Genomic DNA, 12,243 nt, shown 5'->3' with positions numbered 1-12,243 from the left:
CCACAATGCCCTGCGCCCTCCCCCCAGCACGTGTAGTCATTAACTCAGAAGCTGCCCGCACGCTGCTGTCCACCACGTAGGACCCGCATCTCTCTGCATTTTGCAGCAGGACGCTCACCACGGGAAGGGTGGTGGGTTTGGAAGAACTCGGGACCAGCCAAACATCATGCAGTGAGAGAAAAAGTAACTTTATGATGAAAGCAGAGTAGAGACAACAGCTTAGCACTTAACAGATGTTATCCAGGATCTCCTTGGGGGCCCCATCCCCTGCCCCTGGACGGGTCTCCTGTGACCTCTGCGCAGACTCAGTGAGGTGTAGAACAGAGCCCTGAGCTGGCAACCTTAACCTTTGGCATACTGCTTTCGTGTCAGGAGGGATCAGAGGGCCTCTGGTTTTAAAATGGTGTGTTTCTTCTGGCCTCTTCCACTCCCCAGGGGTGCTATGGGAAATGGAGTATGTGCATGGGAGAAGTGACAATAAGCTACGTAGAACAAGAAGGGGGACAGAGTCCTCCCTCCAGGACTGGAAAAATGACAGCAGGAACAAGACGGTCAGGGGCAGGTGACTCCTGGCTTTATGTTGCTTCTTTAGGCCCAAGCTCAGGCCTGGGCTCCTGGCAGGTAGGGCCAGCCCAGCCCTGGTAACAGCGGCAGCTGAAGGACTCCCAAGCTCCAGGGCTGCCATCTGGCTGCAGATGCAGGAAGACTTCTAGTTGTCCTGGGTTTTGCCAAGCACAACGGCCATGGCCATGGCACCGCTGGTGACTGCAGGCCACGGCTGCCCTGGTCACGTTGATCACATAGGGACCCAGGGTGCCCAGTAGGTAGTCATGGAGATGCCAGCACTTCTCCTGAGGAGAAGGGAGGGATGTATCAATGCTCCTGTCTCATGGCCCTGCCATGGTCTTTCCCCGTCTCTGGGACCCCAGCATGGGCTGTGTGGCAGACTGGAGGGGGGCAGTGATCACCTCAGAATTGGAGAAGCTCAGGTCCCCCCAGAGCACCACGCCGGCTGCCCCCAGTGCCGCGCTCACACCAATGGTCTGCACAAGTTCGTCCTGGGGGCAGAGAGCTGCTAAGCCAGGGCAGGAATGCCCAGCTCCTTCTGTCCTTAACTCTACCTTCAAGAACTTTCATGGCTCACTGCATGATCTGATTCCACCTCTAGAGGAGGACCCCTTGGCCCTGAGCCTCTTTGAGTGGCTTCTCAGGCCCTCCACTCAGAGAATGTCATGCCTCCCCATCAGACCCCTAGATTTCAGCTTGCACTCACCTGGGACAGGAACCTCCCAGAGCTCCGGTGTGTGAGGCGGGCGTAGGCCAGGACAGGCAGGGGATGTGGGTGCCCAGCGACAGCGACACGGAAGGCCTCCTCCAGGCGGTATCGGACAAATGCCTGGTGGTGAGCAGGTGGTAGCCTGGGTGGGAGGTATATGCTGGGGAAGAGGGCGCTGGAGGCGGCCCAGAGCCAACGCAACTGGGTGTTGCGGGCTAGGGCAGCAGCATGGCAGTGGCCCGTGTAATTGGAAGCCGTACCATGCCAGCCATTGCCACAGGCTGGGAAGCGATAGAAGCCCCAGAGCCCGTGGGGCTGCAGCGCCCGGCCAAGCCACAGCGTGTCCTCCATCAGTGCTCGGGCTGCCTGTTCAAAGCCAACGCGGGCCTTATGGAGCTGCTCCTGGGGATCCAGGTTGGGGAATACCCATTGTGCCCAAGCCCAGGAGGCAGCCCGATAGACGCGGCGGCGGCCCCAGTTCCCGGCCCACAGTGGACACCATTCTTCCCAGTCCAGGACTGCTAGGCCAGCAAAGCCCGGCCACAGGCTGCGGCGGATCTGATAGGCAGCCCGTGCCAGGTGGCGGTCCAGAGGCACAGCCTGTGGGATGCCCCCATTGTGAGCTGTGCCCCTCAGCCCAAGGTAGGGGTAGAAGCCGAGCTGGTTCTTGTAGAAGATGGTGACATTCTGGCCGTGGAAATGCTGGCCACGGTTGGCTGAGATGCCCAGGGCCTCAAGTGGCAGGGGCACGCCAAAGCGGTTCTTACAGCGTGCTGAAGGCACGTTCCACAGCACCGAGAAGGGGCGTGCAGGGGCCCGCAGCAAGGATTGGCCACACCCCAAGCACAGGGTCACCCCTAGCACCAGGGCCAGGCCTAGCTGCATGGTCATGCCCCAGGGATGGAAACCTGCAGGAGAGAGGGGGTGTGAGCTTAAGAGTCCATGGCCATGACCACACCTTCCCCACAGCAGATCAAGCTGGGAAGACTCCTCCAGCTCCTCCTCACAAGGAAGGGAGGTGAGCAAAGCATGGTTCCTAGAGGTTCTCGTAGACCTCTCAGAGCAACCCCAGCCCAAGCTGGCCTGGCCATTTCCCTTCCGGTGTTGTCCATCTCTACCATGGCACCACTGTGCCCTCTGACACCTCTCCCACCCTCAGCTCTCACAAGTCCCCTTTTTTCCTCTGCCCATTATGTTTCTTGCCCCAAGAACACTCAACCTCCACTCTGCCTGACTTAATTCCTACTCAGCACTCAGGTCTCTGCTGTGACATCATCTTCTGGCGCAAGTGGAGTGAGGACATTTGAGCTCCCACTGTCCCAGCATAGGCCCTGTCACTATACGCCTGCCCTGTCCCTTGAGTTGAGACGGTATCTGTCTTGTTCCTCCCTGCCTGTACCCAATCCAGGGCCTGTCACACAGGAGGTGCTCGGGGAATGATGATGAGTGAAGGTGGAAAGAAAGAAACACCTTGACGCCTGAGGCAGGCAGAATGAGAGGAGCAAAGGGCTTTCCCTCCATCCATGGCCCTGAGGCCAAGGTGCATCTGGGGGCTCCTGCAGGGATAGTGGACCTAAGAAACGACTGGGAGATGAGGGTGGGGGTCAACAAATACACTGTCACAGACACACCCAACAGAAGCCTTTATTCAGCCACACTGAGAGCTCTGAGCCACAGCCATGGTCCCATCTCCACTGGCACTCAGGAAACAGGCCTCAGTTGAAGCTGCCCTCAGGGGCTAGAAGCTGAGGGATGGCCAGTGGGCTGAAGCTGCTACTGTCCTGGGCAGTCACTGACCCAGAAAGACAGCGTCTTGCCCTGGGAATAGCCTCAGATGTCTTTCTCCATCCAGAATATGGGGCGTCCTCTCAGGTCTTGGTATTGTGTCTCTAGGGGACTTTGTGGAGGGGGCCCTGTTGGAGGTGGGGGTAAGGTGGTCGGGGGTTCAGGCAGGGGAGGGGGTGGCAGCAACGATGAGCCCTTGGGGACTTTTGGGGCAGCTTGGGCAGTCAGGCTAGGGGCCTTGCAGGGTGACCGGGGAAAGGGGGTCCTGGGGAAGGCATTGAGCAGGGTGGCAGGCAGTCGCCGGCTGGTGAAGACCAGGCCCTGCACTGGCTCACCCAGCCGGTAGCCCAGATGGGCGTAAAAGTGCAGCTGGTCATGGGTGGTGAGGTGTAGCCGGCAGAAGCCCCGGGCCCGAGCAAAGGCTTCAAGGCCCTCCATGAGACGGCGGCCAAAGCCACGGCCCCTCAGTGCCCGGGCCACCACCACGGTCTCCACTAGCAGGCTCTGGGGCCGGTCCAGCACCCGGGACAGGCGGGCATGGCCCACCACAATGGGGGCTGCCTCTGATGTGGGTCGGGGGCTTAGCAGCATCAAGCAGAGAGGAAAGGCGTCTGAGGACTGGCCCAAGGAGTGGAGGCGGGAGGCGCGGCTGCGGGGCCACTGCTCGTTGATGAGGTCGGCACAGGCATCCAGGAGCTCGGGTCGGCAGTGCACAGGCTCCAGGGTCAGCTCAACCAGGTTGGGGACTGGGGTCTCCTCTGGCTGGCGTGCAGGATCCAGGATCAGCTGAGCTGAGCCAGAACTGAGGGTCATCTCTGGATGGCATGTGAAAACCAGGGTCAGCTCAGCTAGCCTGGGGCTCAGGGTCAGCTCTGGCTGGTGTGCAGGATCCAGGGTCGGCTTGGCCAGGTTGGATCTCAGGGTCACCTCTGGCTGGCATGCAGGATTCAGAGTCAGTTGGGCTGGGCGGGTACTCAGGATCGGCCCCACCTGGTGCACAGGGTCTAGGCTATGGATCAGCATGCCTCGGTCAGGGCTCAGAGTCAGTTCTCGCCTACATGTAGGATCCAGGCCCAGCTGAGTCAGGCTGGGAGCCAGGGTCATCTCCTGCTGGGGTACAGATGGCTCAGGGCCAGGCAGGGGATTAAGGCCACAGTCTCCAGGCAGTGGGGTCTCCTCAGACCACAAGGTTGCTACTCCTGTGGATAACAGCCATGCTGGGCTGTGCCAGAAGGAAGATGGGGTTGGGGCAGGGAGTGCCTGACAGACTGCTAGGGAGGGCCATGCATCCTGGATCTCATCTGATGGCCCAGGTGACCTGGAGGATCCCATCCCTTATACTTGGGGGCGCTGACTCAAATGAAGAGCAGAGGGGGTGGGTCCAGGGTGCTCTGCCTTATACTGGATGGGGGCTGAGGGCTAAAGGCTAGGGCCGGCCCCAAGAACTCAAGAGGCCTGGCCCCAGTCTGCTCTGGCTACCACTTTGTCCTCCCTAGGACAGTAGATCCCGCCCTACACCATTGCAGGTGGCTGGCCATCAGACAGAACATGCAAACCAGACGCCACAACCCCCTGCTTTAACCCCAGCTACCCCAGGAACTCTCCTCTCCCTACTCCCTACTCCAGGTCCTAGCCTTTTTGAACATCTGGGCCATGCCGGCCACTTAAGATCCTGGGTTGCCATTCACCCACCCATCAGGCTCAAATTTCCCCTCCCTGGACTGCCTTCCCTGCCTAGGGGACAGAATTCACGGCTCCCTCCCCAAAACGGCCCAGCTTGGGACACTTTGCGTGCGGGCCCAACTGCCCCTCAGAAGGGGCCTGGCTCATACAGCAACGTGGCTCCTGCAGGCCTGGTTCCTCACTGGTCTGTTTCGTAGCCACTCTAGATAAGAACCACAGCTTCCTTCCTACACCCACAGGGGTGTCTAACGGCTAGCAGGTTGGGGGCTCAGACCTCCTGCCCCCAAACTCCATTGCTTGCCCATCCCACCTCAGGCTCTGCTGGCAGGAGGGTCTATGCTGGGGGATTTCTAGCGACAGGTGGCCTCTGGGCCCCATCTTCCTACTCACCTGCTTCAGAGAGGATGCGCTGGTTCCCTCCCCATCCCCACCTCCCCAGGAAGACCCCGTGAGCTTGAGGCCAATTTCACACTGGTCAGTAACAGGCAGCCCCCTTCCCTCATACCCCTTCCCTCACAGAGGGTTATAAGCCTCTCACCTGCATCAGCCACCTCCGCAGCAGCTGCACCCCTGGACCAGGAGGGAGGAAGCCCCAGGATCCGCCCCCTGGGCCTGGAACCCCAGACTTCCCTCACAGACTTAACCCCTTCTATGTCGACCCTACCCACTGTGAGGCGGGGCTCCAGGGTCCACCGAGAGAGGCGGCAGTTTCTCCTGCCTCGATTTCCCCCTTCCTCCCAGTGGGTGACAAACCGTGGAGTCTGGGGGTGGGGGCTTCGGAAGCTAGACCCTGGGCGGGTGTGGCTCAGCATGCTTTGGGAGGGAACGAAAGACGCAGGGAGGGCGTGCGGGGCGGCTTAGTCACTTGAGAACTGTCCGCGCGGAGCGGACGGGGAGAGCGCGGGGACAGTGAAGACGAACGCCGCGCGTGGGGACGGGGTAGTACTGACATGTTGTTGCCGGGCTCCGGGATGCTCCGCGTCCTCGCTTCTCCTGGATCGGTATCTCGCTGTCTCTGGCTCGGACCCCTCCGGCTCCCAGCGCTCGCCCCCTAGCGGTGCGGCGGACGAACTGCAGCTGTCCCGGTCCGCGACACACCGCCTAGTCCGGGGTCTTCCGGGCGGCCAGGCCCCGCCCCGGCCGCCCTGTACCTCCGCCTAGGCCCCGCCCCCGACCCGGCGGGTGGTAACACCGACCAGACGCAGGCTGGTCTCTACCCGGTCTCTAGCTCTGTCCCTCCCACCCTGGTTTATCGTAGCCTCGTTCCCAGTGAGCCTGGCTCCATCTCGGATTGGCTGGGCTTCCGTCCTCGCCCTGCCCCAGCCTCAGATAGGTCTCGCCCAAAGTTTAGCTTTGTCTGGGCTCACGCTATCCCTCCTGCGCGGCGTGAAAACGATCAGGCGGAGCTTCTACTTCAGATTTGGGCCCCACACTGGGGAAGCAGCCGCCCTCGGACACACATCAGATCTGAGTGAGAGAAAAGAACTTTTCCAGCACCCTCTGGATACCAGCGCCTGGACGTTTTAGGTCCTCAACAAATAGCTTTTGAAGTTAGAATCCTGTTTTATTTGCGAGGCTGCTACCTCTGAACGGATTCACAGTGCAGTGCAGAGCTGGTTACCATCGACTTATCAGTTGGAGCCAAAAGGTTGTACCTCTGGTCAGGCAGCCCGGGCTTGAATCTCAGCTGCTCTGTTTTCTGGCTGTGCAACCTTGGGGAGAGTGCTTACCCTCCCTGGGCGTGCCTCAGTTTCCTCGTGTTAGGATTGCACAGTTAAGTTAGCTTACTTAAAATGCTTAGCACAGGACTTGGAAAGAGTAACGCCCAGTGAATGTCAATTTATTTATTTGTTATTTGTTTAACCGCACCACGCAACATGCGTGATCATAGTCTCCGCCCTCTGCAGTGGAAGCTCCACGTCTTAACCTCTGGATGGCGAGGGAAGTCCCGAATGTCACTGCTTGTGGCTGCTTGTGTTTGAAGACTGACTCAGTGTCTCCAGAGGAAGTATTTTTGACTCTGTCGGGTGGATGCCCAGGGCTCTAACTCCTTATGCAGCTATCTTGGTCTGTAAGCAGGTGTCGCGCACTGGTGTATGCTCATCACACTGACTGAATGGACTTCTGACTGTAGCCATGACTCCCGTGCCTGCCTGGACTTGGGAAAGCCCTAGCCAGGCCCAGACTGCATCAGGTACCCAGTGTGTGCCCGTGCCAGTCACCGCATGCCCCACTGCTCACACCGTGTCCCCCGCCACCCTCGATAGCAGCGACATTCGAACTCCACCGCCATCCGCAACCGATCCTCAAGTGAGAGGGCACCTCGTAGGGTCATGGGCCTACCACCAGGCGTGGGCTTGATGGAAAAACCGGTGGAGTTGAGGATGAGGCGGGCCTTGGGGTAACTGGGGCACCGGGCACAACGGCCATGGCCGGAGCATAGGACCTGACTGCACAGACGAGCCCCGCTGGTCACATTCAGGATGGAGGGTCCCAGCGTCGTGTCCACATACTTCTTGATGGCCTGGCATGATTCCTAGGTGGGAAGGGGAGCATCAGGGACACCATGGCCATACATGGGTCCACCTAGGACACTGAAGCACTCGCCTCCTGGCCAGCCAAGGCTGCAGGAGTAAAAGGTGGGCTGTCAGCCTGGCAGCCCCACCCCTGCCCCCACTCTCACCCCCATCCTGGGCCTGAGCTCACCTTGGTTCTTGTGTTCGCCCAGCTCACCCAGAGCACCACTCCCGCTGCCCCCTGGGCTGCACTCTCCCCCAGGGTGTGTTCCAGCTCCTCCTGGGAAAAGGACAGAATAGCTCTGAGGGGGCCTCCCTGGCTTCCCATAGCAGGCTGCTGAATCACCATTGGATGGGACAAATAATTCATCTCCCCCACTGGGGGCTGCTCTAACCTTGGTGGCCAGAGGTAAGCCTGCCCTCCTTCTAGCCTGTGAGTGCCATGCAGGCAGGGACAATTTCTTTCTGAAAAATGTTGAATCGTCTGTGGCTAGCACAGAACTTGGCACACAGGAGGTGCTCAAAAAATATGAAAGGGAATGGATGAAGGTCCCCCGAGGCTAAAGTGCCCCAGGGCTGTGTGGCCTCAGGTGCTGGACTAAGGCCTGGCAAGGCAGGTCACGGGTGGGCGGGGTTGCAGGAGGCTCACCGGGGGCAGAAAGTGGTCAGTCATGTCGTAGAAGATCTGCGTGTAGGGCAGCACCAGCAGCTTGGGGTCCCCAGCACCTGCCGCCACACGGAATGCCTCAGCCACACGGTGCTGCACGTACATCTGTGCCTTCTTCGTGCCCTCCAGTGCTGCGGGCAGGTAGATGCTGGGGTAGAGGGCACGGCTCTGGCTCCACAGCCACCCGAGCTGGTCATTCTGGGCACGGATGTTTTGTGGACACTGGCCGGTATAGTTGGGACTTTTAAAGTCATAGTTGTAGCACTCAGGGAAGTTATAGAAGCCCCAGAGGCCCTGAGGCCGCAGTGCTTGTCCCAGCTTGAGGGTGCCCGCCATCCATTCCTCTGCAGCCCCCTCGAACTGGTCCTGAGCTGCAGCCTCCACCCGAGGAGCTGGCCAGTCTGGGTGCTGCTTCTGTACCAGTGCCCGTGAGCGCTGCCGGTAAATATCCTTGGTGTCCCAGTTGAAGGCCCAGCGTGGGCGCCATGCCTCCCAGTCAATGACTGCCAGCCCTGAGAAGTGAGACTCAGGTATGGCAGCCAGGATGTCCTGGAATGTGTGGGCCAGATGGGCATTCAGGCTGGCATTCTGGGGCAGGCCACCAAACACAGGCTCCCCAGCAGATGTATAGTAAGGGTAGGTACCCAGCTGGGAGCTGTAGAAAATGGTCATGTTAGGGCCGCGGAAGGTCTGCCCCGGGTTGGTCACCACATCAAAGATACTGATGTCCACGTCCACGCCGTGTTTCTTCATACACCACTCGGTGTTAGCGTTCCAGATGGTGGTGAATGGCTGGTTGGGTACCACAGGGTCCCAGGAACCTTGGGTCATGCTGAGCAAGTTCAGGAAGAAGGTGCAGACAGGAAGCAAGTGGGCTGCCATGGCCCAGGGCAGGTGTAGGGAAACCTGGCCAGGGAAGGCAAAGTGGAGAGCAGGCCTTGAACTCTCTGACCCCTACTAAGGGCAGGCAGGACAAGTCCCTTTAATCCACTTCTGCTCTGGCTTCAGGCAAGTATGGACCTGCAGGGCTCAGGGTGGTCAGAGGGCAAAGGAGAGGCAATGAGGGGAACATAGCCACTAGAGGGCACACTCGACTTGCCTCTTGGGCCAGCCTCTGTCTCCCTTCCAAGTCTGGTCTTGGCTTAAGCTCGCCCACCCCCACTTCCCCAAGGGCCATAGAAGCCATGACATCTGTCTTGAGAAGCGTGGCTGAGAGCCAGGTCCTCAGCCCCCAAGCTGGCAGATGGATGGAGGCAGGGGCTTCCCTGTCTCTTCTGCCAGGAATCCTGGCCAGCCATTGGAGAAGGGGACGCTCAGTGACGCAGGAAAGGTCAACCCAGCCCTTCTGTACACCCTCCAGTCTTCCCACTTGTCCCTACTGACCTCAGGGCTGAAAGGCCTCATTCTCCAAACTTCCTGACCCCTGGGTTTGGGCCTGTGCAGGCATCAGCAAGATTCTGTTCCTTAACTCTGGTCCCAGGCGCACCGACACTCTTGGAGGAAGAAAACTGCTGCTGGAAACGCTGAGCTTTTGTAGGGGGTCACCCCACCCAGTCTGGGGGCGGGCTGAGGGGCGGGCCGTGGGTGAGAGGGCTGGGCCAGACAGCTGAGCCACCCCTGCGCTCCTAGCCAAAAAAGCCCTTGGTAGGAGGTGGGACTGGTCCGGAAGTGGCCCCTCCCACTCGGTCAGCACTGGGCTGGACTGTCTGTATCAGGACTCGGGTGGGTTTATTTGGGATGGGGTGGGAGTGGAGGCAGTGCGTCGGGGCTGTCTGGGTGGCAGAACCCACGGGGCAGGCTTGTCTGTAATACTGAAGTCTGGGTGCTTTCCCCACAGAGCTGAATTGTGACATCTCTGGGCACTAGGCACTTTCACTTTTGTTGACCCCTTTCTTAAAAAAAAAACATTTTAAGGGAATCCCCTGGTGGTCCAGTGGCTAAGTCTCTGCCCTTCCAATGCAGGGGGCAGGGGTTCGGATTAGGGAACTAAGCTCTCACAACCTTGTAGTCAAAAAAATATATGTATTACAACTACATTGGTATAAGGACAGATATAATCTAGACTGAATTCATTATTTTATATTAATATTTTCTTCTGATTAAAAAAGATTAAAATTAAAACATTTTTTGCGGGCTTGTATAAATACTGTGGCCCTGAGCCTACCGTGCCGAGTGGATAAGTCGCCCCTGCTTTAGGGACCTGTGTTTGAAGTCAGGGCTGCGCGGTCACCCTTTGTGTACATGCTGGCTCAGCGACTGGGCCTTTATGAGGCTCGTTAGTGACCATCTGGGCCTCTCCACAAACTCCAGGAGAGTGGGCATATGCAAGCGTGGGACCCGGTGCCCAGGACCTGGTGTATTTGGGACCCTGTTGTCCTATGACCATGGGTAGGAGCACAAGGGAATCAGTGATGACACACTTGTTCTTTCCATTGTGATTCCCCTTGTTTGCTGATTCAGACCCTAGTAACTGAGACCTTCGAGGTGCTCGGGCCCAGGCTTGCCTGGCTGAGTTGGGTGAAGGAAGTATCACATCCCTGGTCCAGGGGAACGCGCTGCCTGGGTCTATAGCCCAGTGTGAACTTGAGTTCATGGCCCCCGGCATGGAACACAGTTGGCTACCATCTGGACTGGTCCTCTAGGCTGGCTAGGATGAAGGGGGCAGGGTTGAAGGGGAGGAGGGTCCCGGGTATTGGGGGCTGTGAGTGCCCCAGCCAGACCCAAGCATGGGATCTACCCACGGCAGTGGTAGCTGAGGACTCTGTTCAGAACGCAGGGTCCCCCAGGGATGAGCATTAGTGTTAGAGATCTTGGCACAACTCCCAAGGGCTGAGGGGACAGGAGACCATCAAAGTAGCCCCTGACCCCCTCTCCCCAAGGCTCCACCCTACCTCCTGAAACTGAGGTAACTCCTACGTTACCCCCCGAAACCTATGGCTGCAATCGGCACAATCCAGCCCACCAGCGTTCTCTGGATCGGGAGGGATGGCTTCCCCAGGCTCTAACCACACCATCCTCTTGCATGCATGCTTCCCTGTGGAATACTCTCCGCTACCCAGCGTCTGACTTGCTCTTAGCATCCAATGTGCCTCTCCTTTACACCATCATAGCCCTGAATGTATGGGCTTCCCAGGGGGCTCAGTGGTAAAGAACCCACCTTCCACTGCAGGAGACAGGTCGGAAAGATCCCCTGGAGAAGTAAACGGCAACCCACTCCCACATTCTTGCCTGGGAAATCCTATGGACAGAGGGGCTGGCAGGCTGCAGTCCCTGGCGTCACAAAAGGGATGGATACGACTCTGTGACTAAACCATCGTCCCTGGGGATGGCTGTCTTTGGGGTGGTTCCCGGGCACACCCGCCCAGCCCTGGCACGCGTGTGGCTCAGGGCCTTCACTGAACAGGTGAGACAGTCACCGCCCTCAGACAAATCAGGCCTGCTGCCACTCTAGAGCTGCATGTGGCAGACCCCCAGTCACACCCCTGCCTCAAATGCTGCATCCCCCTTTGTGTTCGGTCTTCCGCCAGACTGTGCCCGTGCTGTTCCCAGCATCACACTCCCCCCTCTTTCAAAACTCAGTGTAGAAAGCCCTTCCTCGAGGCTGGTTCCCACATCCCGGTGGTGGCGTCAGGACTTCCTGAGGAGGGGTGCCCTTCTTGCCACGGGGCAGTTTCCTGAGTCTGTCTCCCCAGAGTCGGTGTCAGCTGAGGGCAGGGGCTCAGTCCTGATATGGACGGGAGGAGTGCAGGTATGGGTCCACGGCTGGAGGGAGGGGCAGCGCCCCACCCAGGGTAACTCACAACAGAAGCAGAGGAAGTGAAGCAGGTCTGACTGCTCCGGCTACTCCTCCTCTCCCCTGGGACAGCTGGGGACAAGCTCTGCTCTCTTGTGGCCAGGACAGGGCAGCCTGTTGAAGAAGGCCCCCCGCTCACCGCATCATACATCTTTGCAGTGGAACAGGGAGTGGGCCTCATGATTCAGATCCCGGTGCCCTGCTGGCCTCCCCCTGACCGTACCCATTGGAAGACTCTAACCCAGACGGGGAGAGGTGTGTGTGGCTGAAGTCCACTGCCCTTGAGAACAGGGAGTGGAGGAGACGCCCTTGCCTTTGAGAATAGCAGGGAGGAGCGATCTGGCTACCTGCCCAGCCAGGGAAGATCAAACATCCGTTTCCCACTTTCTCCCTGGGTGGGCGAAGCGAGGAGACTGGCACCAGCCCAACTGGGGCTACAGCACCAAGGAGGAGCAGCACAGGGGCCCTGCTCCTCACAGAAGGCTGGACCCAACTGCTTTCCAGTCAGCGTGGAGAAAGCGAG

The 12,243-nt window shown here is 59.0% G+C and overlaps 3 protein-coding genes across 10 annotated transcripts; all 3 read right to left on the bottom strand.

The window, feature by feature from the left end:
- Positions 1-167: 167 nt before the first annotated feature.
- HYAL3 (hyaluronidase 3) lies at positions 168-6,437 on the bottom strand. Of its 3 annotated transcripts, none has more exons than XM_061128521.1 (4): positions 5,283-6,437; positions 1,274-2,184; positions 969-1,058; positions 168-851 (listed from the first exon to the last, which is right to left on the bottom strand). In XM_061128521.1, the coding sequence occupies exons 1-4, from the start codon at positions 5,554-5,556 to the stop codon at positions 576-578; spliced, it is 1,551 nt and encodes a 516-aa protein (XP_060984504.1). In that variant the 5' UTR covers positions 5,557-6,437; the 3' UTR covers positions 168-575. The 3 variants fall into 3 exon arrangements, with proteins under 3 accessions (XP_060984504.1, XP_060984507.1, XP_060984506.1); XM_061128524.1 differs by having other exon boundaries at positions 5,695-5,771; XM_061128523.1 differs by lacking the exon at positions 969-1,058.
- On the bottom strand, positions 2,901-5,880 carry NAA80 (N-alpha-acetyltransferase 80, NatH catalytic subunit). 4 transcript variants are annotated; one of them, XM_061128537.1, is made up of 2 exons: positions 5,695-5,880; positions 2,901-4,168 (listed from the first exon to the last, which is right to left on the bottom strand). In XM_061128537.1, the coding sequence occupies exon 2, from the start codon at positions 4,163-4,165 to the stop codon at positions 3,107-3,109; it is 1,059 nt and encodes a 352-aa protein (XP_060984520.1). In that variant the 5' UTR covers positions 4,166-4,168; positions 5,695-5,880; the 3' UTR covers positions 2,901-3,106. The 4 variants fall into 4 exon arrangements, with proteins under 4 accessions (XP_060984520.1, XP_060984518.1, XP_060984519.1 ...); XM_061128535.1 differs by having other exon boundaries at positions 2,901-4,115; positions 5,695-5,735; XM_061128536.1 differs by lacking the exon at positions 5,695-5,880 and adding an exon at positions 5,283-5,388 and having other exon boundaries at positions 2,901-4,051.
- A 136-nt stretch (positions 6,438-6,573) lies between the features above and the next one.
- Positions 6,574-12,127, bottom strand: HYAL1 (hyaluronidase 1). 3 transcript variants are annotated; one of them, XM_061128529.1, is made up of 5 exons: positions 11,728-12,127; positions 9,311-9,420; positions 7,910-8,833; positions 7,451-7,540; positions 6,574-7,280 (listed from the first exon to the last, which is right to left on the bottom strand). In XM_061128529.1, the coding sequence occupies exons 2-5, from the start codon at positions 9,329-9,331 to the stop codon at positions 6,963-6,965; spliced, it is 1,353 nt and encodes a 450-aa protein (XP_060984512.1). In that variant the 5' UTR covers positions 9,332-9,420; positions 11,728-12,127; the 3' UTR covers positions 6,574-6,962. The 3 variants fall into 3 exon arrangements, with proteins under 3 accessions (XP_060984512.1, XP_060984511.1, XP_060984513.1); XM_061128528.1 differs by lacking the exon at positions 11,728-12,127 and having other exon boundaries at positions 9,311-10,530; XM_061128530.1 differs by lacking the exon at positions 11,728-12,127 and having other exon boundaries at positions 7,234-7,368; positions 9,311-10,544.
- Positions 12,128-12,243: the final 116 nt, after the last annotated feature.

The sequence above is a fragment of the Dama dama genome, chromosome 24 (genome assembly GCF_033118175.1).
Source record: "Dama dama isolate Ldn47 chromosome 24, ASM3311817v1, whole genome shotgun sequence".
In the NCBI taxonomy this organism is placed as follows: Eukaryota; Metazoa; Chordata; class Mammalia; order Artiodactyla; family Cervidae; genus Dama; species Dama dama.
Note: the sequence above shows the minus strand (reverse complement) of the source record. Positions and strands in the feature narration are given on the sequence as shown.

What these genes read in the sequence shown, in the direction of transcription:
- HYAL3 (XM_061128521.1), bottom strand. Translation starts at nt 5,556, where the DNA reads ATGCTGAGCCACACCCGCCCAGGGTCTAGCTTCCGAAGCCCCCACCCC. An exon ending in CTGGGAGGTTCCTGTCCCAG is followed by an intron (nt 1,059 to 1,273) that starts GTGAGTGCAAGC and finishes CTCTGCCCCCAG; the next exon opens with GACGAACTTGTGCAGACCAT. An exon ending in TGAGCTTCTCCAATTCTGAG is followed by an intron (nt 852 to 968) that starts GTGATCACTGCC and finishes CCTTCTCCTCAG; the next exon opens with GAGAAGTGCTGGCATCTCCA.
- HYAL1 (XM_061128529.1), bottom strand. Translation starts at nt 9,331, where the DNA reads ATGAGGCCTTTCAGCCCTGAG. An exon ending in CTGACCACTTTCTGCCCCCG is followed by an intron (nt 7,541 to 7,909) that starts GTGAGCCTCCTG and finishes TCCTTTTCCCAG; the next exon opens with GAGGAGCTGGAACACACCCT. An exon ending in GGGCGAACACAAGAACCAAG is followed by an intron (nt 7,281 to 7,450) that starts GTGAGCTCAGGC and finishes CTTCCCACCTAG; the next exon opens with GAATCATGCCAGGCCATCAA.